At 34.1% G+C, this 9,496-nt stretch overlaps 1 protein-coding gene across 1 annotated transcript; it reads right to left on the reverse strand.

The window, feature by feature from the left end:
• Positions 1-627: 627 nt before the first annotated feature.
• LOC108345204 (GDSL esterase/lipase At5g33370) lies at positions 628-2,545 on the reverse strand. The gene is made up of 5 exons (XM_017583782.2): positions 2,225-2,545; positions 1,948-2,075; positions 1,638-1,880; positions 1,297-1,549; positions 628-1,078 (listed from the first exon to the last, which is right to left on the reverse strand). Exons 1-5 carry the CDS (start codon positions 2,463-2,465, stop codon positions 843-845), a joined length of 1,101 nt encoding a protein of 366 aa, XP_017439271.1. The 5' UTR covers positions 2,466-2,545; the 3' UTR covers positions 628-842.
• Positions 2,546-9,496: the final 6,951 nt, after the last annotated feature.

The raw sequence follows: 9,496 nt of genomic DNA on the forward strand, positions 1-9,496 counted from the left end.
ACTAATGATAATAAATTAATTTATTCATAAAGCCTTCTGAGAGTACAATAGCACGTCGAGTTGTTAGAGTAGATATTTCTGGAGTCAGTCAATAAGTTATTACGTTTTTTTAAGCTCATTGTTATTGAATTTTCTAATAACCTATCACTCTAATACAATTTTATTTTTAAAAAGAGAGTAAAAGAAGAAAGTATATACAAAATGATTTAAGAGAAAATTCACCTCATATTTGAAAAAAAAAGGATGATTAAAAATATAAATATAAATCGAAAATCATACATTAAAAAAAATATAACATTAAGAAACATAGAAAAAACATTACAAACACATAATTTAAAAGTGTTGAATTAAAAGTAAAATGTCGTAATTTTTCGTATAGGTTATTTATGTCTCATTCTCTGCTTTCTATATTGAGAATTTTCTTTGGATAAATCCATGTATATTGCACGTTAACTATTCACTAATCTTGTATGCTGTTTTAATATTAGCAAAGATATGGACAGAAATTCGTCTATATATTTCTATTTTACCTCTTTTCGTAGAAAAAACAAATAAAGGTTACGAGTGAGTTTTCTCCTTTCATTTTTTAGTATTTATAAAGAGAAAACAGGTATAAAAGAGAATATAGAAAATCAAAGCGTAAAAGTAACATTCTTTTCAATTGAGTACTTCCCACCAGACAAATTCTCCACTGCAAGTTCATGCAGAAGGGAAGATTCTTCCTTCCTCTAATTTTCTAATTTACCAATTAGATACTTAGGAATACGAAACTAAATCACGATTACAGTAACAAACGAAGAGCGTGATGAAACTAGAAGAAATGCAGAGAATTGTTTTTGTCTTCATATGGTGATAGCATCCAAAGCCAAGATGGTGCTAAGGTTCATAGGGTTCATGTAGTCTCTAGAACCTGACATGATTTCCTCCACAATAAGTCTGTTGGCCTTTTCTGATGGATGGAATGCATCCCAAAATGCATACTGCCCTCTGTTAGAGCACAGGTTGGAGAGTGGTGTGCACAATCCAAGACCATTGTAGGGTCCTTGTCCACAACAAGCTACTTTTGCCGTAATAAACCCTACAGCAGCAACAACAAACAACACAAACCTTAGACCTTAATTGTTGCTTTATCACTGCACTAGTTAGAACGTGGTTTTAAAAGTTATGATGGCAACAACATTGTCTTTCAAGTACCATGAAACACAATGCCAATGCCTGTAACACAACTGCAACCACAGTGTAAAGCTTGACAAAGAGGACATGAACATAGATAACATGAAAACTAATGTGCAGTACCAAATTGTTGGGGGTTAGTAACGAAGTTGTTATGCATTTTTCCTGTGTTTGCAGCAATGAAAACGTCCTTTCCAATTTTCCTGTTGATTTGTAGTAACATTTGTTCCAGTTGTGGGTTGAACAATTCTGCAGCTCGTTGTAGTTCAGCAGCACATTCTCCATTTCTGCCACGTTGAGCCAATTCTGAAGGAACACAACCCAAAGGTCCTGTGCCTGTCACAAGAACTCTCCTAGCTCCAAGTTCATACAGCTTCTGCAGAATTTGTACATGACAAAATGAAAGAAATAGTTAACACAACACATTATGCATTAACCCTTTTGTTTAATAAATAGGGTTTTACCTGCAAAAGCTTTTGGTACTCAGAGATGAGATACTTCACATATTGAGGAAGTGGGTATTGGCGAGACCTTGCTGAATTGGGCACCAGGAAGTAGTTGTTCACAAAATCATTTCCTCCTACAGTGATGAGGACCAGTGCTTGATTCACCAAGCTCTTAGTTTGTGGAGATCCTATTAGAGCACTCACTCGGTTTTGGTATTCCTGAAAAAGCTCTAGCTGTCTGTACATTCTGATGACATTCACCTGCAAAATGTTTTAGCTTCAGTTTTTGAACAAAACATCATATGAAAATAGCAAGAAGTGAACTTACAAACTGAATTCCAGTGTCATTAAGTATTCCAATTCCAGCTGAAGCGAAATTGGCACCAACTAGCAGCTTATTTCCTCTTAATTCTGGACTCAAGTATGGCATTGTAGACTCAGAACCAAGTTGCTGACCTGACACAAACCAAACCACATAGTTAGACACACACTTTACTATATTAAAAGATACAATACAAATAAGGATTCAAATCGTTAAATGTCCAAGATAAAAATGAAAACTTGAAGAAAAACAATGTGGAAAGAGAGAGATGTGTGAACTGAACTGATAAGATCAGGAATGTTGTAGCCATTGCAGAAACGACCAGTTGGTCTATGACTTGGAGCGTAATCAATGCCATAAGGAGGAGCATCAGCACGTGCAGTGGTAGCCAAGTAATTGTTATTTCCATTATCAACAAGTGAATCTCCAAATATAAAGAATGCCCTAGGCCTTGCTTCAGCACCATTCACAACGATCCCAATTACTAGAACACAACCAAGAATGAAACTTGAGAAGGTTGTCATATTGAAAGGAACCTGTTGGATGTGGGTTGGTGAGTTAACACTGAATGGAGAAGTAGTAGTTTTGGATTATGAATGCAGCATTACGAGGGACTGCAGGCTTTATAACAAGCCTTTCTTATGTGATTTTGTACAGATCTTACTGGCTTTGGAGGTTGATTTATGGTGCTCTTTAATTAAAGCTCAATAATGGTTATTATTCTTCTTCTGAAATTGTTGGCATTTGATCATAAACATAAATGCAATAGGTTTGATTTTACTCAAGACTTTATTTTATGATACTCAGTTGGAGATATTGAAACTAGTAGTTGTAGTCTTATGCATTATGTAAGGAATATTATTCATCAATGCAGACTTCATATTCAAACAATGGTATTATTTCATTTGTAATCGAACTTTTTTGGTTTCTAATCAAGAAAAAGGCATTATCTTTTCAAATGAGCATTTTTTCATTTTTACTTTTATGATGGTTGATAAATCTATTAAACTTATTGGTTTACTAATCTTGTATATACGGTAATAAAAAAGAATTACTTGAATGGTTGATCATGTACAGGTTGTAGCAACCCTATATTTATAATGACAAATAATATATAACATCTAAACATTAAAGAAAATAAGGTTTTCATAACATCTTTTTCTATATATAATTCACAATCTCTAGTTATAATATATTAATAGAGTTATATATATATATATATATATATATATATATATATATATATATATATATATATATATATATATATATATATAATTGTCTTATTAATTTATATATTCGTATTATACAAAATAGATATTGTCAATATCATCCAAATATTCAAGCTAGATAAGAAGACTTAGTACCATTTATTTGATGAACAGAATCCAAATATATATATATATATATATATATATATATATATATGCAAAGCTATTATAACTTACTTATTTCACAAAAAGTTTTTCAAATAAAATAACGACGATAATATTTTAATAATTTTTTGACAATAAATTATGTGTCACTGTTTTATTGGTCCGTACATTTTGAGCAGACCAATCATGAATTACTACGTAAGTGGTTGTAAAAGAATTCTCAAAAAAAAGTTATTAAAAAGACTTTTTCCATAAAGTATTTCAAAGTTTGAAAATTGATATTATAGATATAGATATATAGACGTAGATATATGTATCTATGTTTGTGGGTGAAGGGACACAATTTAATCGTTATCGGCTTCATAAAAGAGAAATATTAATGTCAAAATAATTGTATGTTGAAAAAAATATTGTTCTCAGTTCGAATCAGCACAATTTATGAATGTTGTACACAGATTTAAAACAATAATTAGTATTCTAGTTTTTAAAACAAGTTCACTTAAATAATTTTACCATTTCAACAAAAACGGGAAGATACTTAATTTTAAAATATATTAAAAAATATAATACTAAATTAAAATATAAAATAAATAAAATTGAAATATATTTATATATATAGTAAACCAAACGAAGGGAATTCGTTTCCAATGGTTAGGTTTATAGAGTATGGTTATAACAACCACTTTAACTGTTTGGTGCGAAGTTTTAATGGTTTAACTGTAGCCTTTGAAGTTGATGAGTAATTGGGTCAAACAAAATTAAATTTTTGTAGCTAAGACTGCGGTGCGTGATTGATTTTAGTACTTGCCACGATGAATTTGTTATGATGTATTCAGTTCCCACTTCTCAGGCAATTACATATATCTTCAAAGGATTATTATTATTTTCACTTACAATATATAAGTTGAATTGTTTGTAAGAGAAAGGGTAGAGAGTGAGGGAGAATAAACAAAAAATATTAGTTTTTTTTGGTTTAAACAAATCAAACATTAGACTAATTCAATTGTTTTTTATTTTGAAATGATTAGTCTGGTCAAAATTTAAAAATAATAAAAATGAAAGAGATAATATATGTCTGCCTATTAAAGTATATTTCCAAATTTATATAGCCATCTATCTATGGTTATATTTTTTGGGTGTTCTATGCACTAACAAAATGTTACTTGCAAAATGTGAGAATGTGATGTAAAGTAGTTACTTCTTTAGCGTGTAGAATAAATGGTGGTATTAGTTTTGAATAAATGTTATTGATTGTATCTTGTCTTTAAACTTCAATTTTTTTATCTCCATTCTAAGTATAAATAAAAAACAGAGGAGTTAAAATAGTTTTAAATATGTGAGCCAAATAGGTTTATAGTGGGTTAGATTAGAAAAAAAAAAAACTAAGTGTGGATTAAACTGAACATTTTCTTAATTAACTGATTAAACAGGTTAAGGTGGAATGTGGATTGATTTGTAATCCATAAAAACAATTTTTTTATCATATTTTTATACTTTTTTAATTATTGTTCCTATAATACTCAATAATCCTTTTTTGTTTGAGTTAAAATATTCTTTCTTAGTTCTATTTTTCTAAATGTATCTTAAGGAAAAAACTGTGACAGCTTTAGACTCTAAAGTGAACAATATTTTAAGAATTCAGTGATTAATCCTAACAATGTCACTCAGCAAACTTGGGATCTGAACATTAGCACCTACCATGAGGTCGATAATTAAGTTTTAACACGAACCATCAGTTCCCTTAATTAAATCCTCTATTGGGGATGAATCCTTATTCCCATTGTTGGTTTAAAACAACCAGTATCGTCGAGTCGCGCAGCAGAATAAAATAGCGGAAAGCGTGTTACGGTCAATTTAAAAAAGGGTTCCTTTAATTTTCTTATAAACATTTTATCGAACAGTTGATGTGCAGAAAATATAAAGACTGTAGGAGTAGAAAAATTATACAAATGATTTTTATCCTGATTCGAATCAAAAGATTCTACGTACAGTCGTTAATCACTATGAATATTGATTAACCTTTTCACTAAAAGCAGTTTCACAGTTACAAAATAGTGAATAGAAATCTAGAATAGCAAAACCTTCCTTCGACGAACGAACGGAAGAAATTTCCTTCGACAAACGAACCGGAAGCAACAACTCTGCCAACTTGAAGAGAACAGCTCCGACCTTTGACGCACAAAGCGCGAGCTTCTCCTATTCACAAGACTTGACAAGAGCAAGAGCTATCACTTGAGAACTTCCTCAGACACACTGTATTCTCAAATGGCATAGTCTTCTTTTCACTCATAGAGAGTTTTCCTTAGGCACAAAGCTCTAATACTCTCAAATGAAAAGTTCTTTTTTTAAGAGCTGTGAAGACCTCTATTTATAAGTCCTGGTTCGTGAAGAGTTAGAAACTGAAAAGACATCTCTCAACTGCCAGTGATAATCGATTATTGTAAGTGATAATCGATTATCTGCGAGACTTAGAACAATTAGGATATTAATTCTTCAACTGGTCGGCTCCAGTTCTTCACCTGCTTCCACCGTTTAGTTTTGAGCCCTCACAGCCTTCTGTTGTTCGACTCTATTCCTCACTGCCTTCCATCGTTCGGCGCTCACTACTCAGTCTCGGTCATACCTTGTTTGGTCTCGGTCATGCCCTCCACCGCTCGGTCCGTACTGCTCGGTCTCGGTCATGCTCTCTACCACTCGATCTCTCTCACAACTTTCCATCGCTCCGCTCAATTCTCATATACCTTCCAACTCTTAACTTTTTCTTCTACAGTGTTAATCGGACACAATATTGTTCGGCTTGTGTTTGAAGTTGTTCGGTCTTCAACTGTGTTCGGCCTGCATTCAGCCTTCATCCGTTAGTGACCGTTCGTCCTTTTAGTTAATGTACTCCGTTCGGTTTTCCTCGCGGACCAACATACATGAATGCTTTTAAAGTTAATGCAACAAGGATCTTCATATTCTTCACTTTGTAACATCATCAAAATCATTATCTTCAAGTCATCAATGCTCCTCATTGGTAACACCATTACACCTCAACTAGAGGGTTTATGTTCCTACCAAGCTTAATAGTCTCACATTGCTTAGGAATCGATGACTAAGACAGTTTAAATACATTTTCAACGTTCCACCATCTTAGGCACCTTTTAAGGACAAAACCGTGAAAGAGCTCCAATTTTCAAAGTAGAAAATACTTTGAAAATGTAATGGTTAATCCTAGTGATGCTATCTCGACGAACTTGGGATCGGATCATTGGCACCCACCGTGTGGATAAGGTATAAATTATGAAGAAAGAGTTACGTGATGCCTATAATGAGTAAAATGACAATACAAGAGAAGTTGCAAATTCCTCTAGTGACATGGCATGCTAATAGCAATGCAAAAGGACTTTCTTGCAATCTTATCCTTGTTCGGCTTCAACCATATCTTCTCCCCACTCGCGGCGTCGCACCTCTTTTCTACCGGCCAAGAGCATCACCGACGATGCCACCTACGCTGGACGCAGCAAGTCGAAACCTTCGTCCCCGCTTTTCGCGCGCGAGAGGAGTCTCGTCTATTCTTGCAACGCCAACGACATGAACCAGGATCACCACCGTCGCGATTCTCCGCCTCGATCCGCTGCATCTCCTCCGACTGGCTGAGACCCGTGCCGGTTGCAGCAGCCAACCACTCACGCTGACGCCGCCACCAAGAGCACCACCATACTACCCGCCGGACTGTCGCCGATGACGCCGCGGTTCAGAACGGAGAAGGAACCAATCTTCTGGGCGAGGGAACTTGCCGCAACAACCTCGACACCGGTAACGCGAACGAACGCACCAATCATCTAATAAGGATCGGTCTCTGTTATCGTTATCGTTGGACAGCGGATTTCTTCACTAAAGGGTGCGGATTAGGGTTTGCGTACTAAAAAGAAATTGGGGAAATGGGGAATGAATTCCTAGGTTAAAATTGTTACCAATAAGGAGTATTGGTAAATCTTGAAGAAATTTGTTTTGATGATGCTGCAAGAAGTTTTAGTTGAAGAAGATATTAGAATTAGTTAAAAGCAATTTGTAGAGATTAAATGTAGTAGGAAATTCTTGTAAACTTTGTAAACTTTCATTTTTAATTGCAATAATCGATTATGGAATGGCAATAATCGATTATCACAGAGTCATACAGGAATAATCGATTATCACATCATATAATCGATTATCACTTTTTTGTAAACCCCATAACGGACACAAATAATCGATTATCACTTTTGATAATCGATTATCAATGGCAGTTGGGAGTTGTCTTTTCAGTTTTTGACCCTGCACGAAACTAGGCTTATAAATAGAGGTCTTCACAGCTCTTAGAAAGAACTTTTCAATTGAGAGTATTAGAGCTTTGTGCCTAAGGGAAGCTCTCTGTGAGTGAAAAGGATCTATGCCATTTTGAGAATACAGTTTGTCTGAGGAAGTTCTCAAAGTGATAGAGTGCTCTTGCCTGGTCTTGTGAATAGGAGAAGCTCGCGTTTTGTGTGTCAAAGGTCGGAGCGGTTCTCTTCAAGTTGGCTGAGCAGGTTCTTCCGTTCGTTTGTCGAAGGAAGGTGTTTTCTATTCCTTGCTTATTTTGATTATCTGATTGTAATCTGCAAACCATATTTTTAGTGAAAAAGGTTAATCACTATTTATAGTGATTAACGACTGGACGTAGAATCTTTTGATTCGAACCAGGATAAAAATTCTGTGTTGATTTTCTTTATCCCTAAACTCTTAGCACATCAACTGTTCGATAAAAGTTCACTAAGAAAATCAATTTTTGAAACCGACTATTTTAACTTGTGTTGTGATCGTTACACGCTTTCCGCCTTCTCTATATTTTATTCCGCTGCGCGACTCTATAACGGTACCGATTGTTTCAACAATTGGTATCAGAGCTTGCTTTGATAGTTTTTCAAATTTTTCGAAAATGGGCGGTCATAACCAAGTTTATGCTGAGGGTGCTTCTATTGATAGACCTCCTTTGTTTACAGGGGAAAATTATGCGTTTTGGAAAATAAGAATGCAAATATTTTTAGAGTCAATTGAAAGAGGCATCTGGGAAGCCGTACAAAATGGTCCATATATTCCTAAAAATACAGTTGATGGTGTGGAAGTAGAAAAATCATATTTTGACTGGACTGTTGAGGAAAATAGAAGAGCCCAATTTGATATTAAGGCTCGGAATATAATTTTATCTGCACTAACCATTGATGATTTTTTCAAAGTATCTGTTTATAAAAGTGCTCAGGAAATGTGGAAATTTTTAAGAGTCACTCATGATGAAGTATCGAATGTGGCTAAGTTGACTTGTTCGAACTCATGCTCTACATCAAACTCCTCAAGCTCAAGCGATTCTAATGAGAAAGAAAATCTATGCTTAATGGCCAGCAATGAATCATCTAAAAGCCAACTCTTGAAGAAAAAGAAGGACAATCAAGGCTCCTCATCAAGCTTTAAATGTTATGGATGTGGTGAAAAAGGCCATATAAAAGTCGTTTGTCCAATTATCAAGAAAATTCACAAAAAGAAGAAGGTCCACATTTCTTGGGTTGATAATGACTCAAGTAGTTCAAGTGATTCTGTTGAAGAAGCAAACTTATGTTTGACAGCTAATGTTGATGACACTGCAAGCCAAGTAAGTTGTTCTAATTCTGAATCTAGTGAATTTGATTTGCAAAAAGCTTTTCTTGAATTGCTTGATGAATCTGAAAAATTGAATGCTGCTCATAAAAATTTGAAAAAGGAATTTAAAGAATTGCGAATTAAATATGAGAAGGCATTAGATGAGGAAGTAAGTTTGAGAAATAAAATTTGCAACTTGGAAATGAAAGAGTCTTCAAATGTTGAACATCCTGTTGAATGTCTTTCATGTAAGAGTCATATGCTTGATATTGATATTCTTGAAAATCTTCTTAAAGTTGCAACTGGAAATAATAATGTTGAAATGCCTATAACTGTTAAAAAGGTTTATAGAAACAAAAGTGTTTTTAAAAGTAAGAACAAAATTAAAAGAACCCGTAGGGTATGGGTTGAAAAAGGAATTGTGTCTTATAGAAACCAAAATGTTGTCACATGCTTTTATTGTATGAAAAAGGGGCACACTTCCAACAAATGTAGAATTAAACATTTTGATGTTCCAAATGGAAAATATGTTTGGATTCCTGTTATAA

The sequence above is a fragment of the Vigna angularis genome, chromosome 8 (assembly GCF_016808095.1).
Source record: "Vigna angularis cultivar LongXiaoDou No.4 chromosome 8, ASM1680809v1, whole genome shotgun sequence".
NCBI classification, from domain to species: domain Eukaryota; kingdom Viridiplantae; phylum Streptophyta; class Magnoliopsida; order Fabales; family Fabaceae; genus Vigna; species Vigna angularis.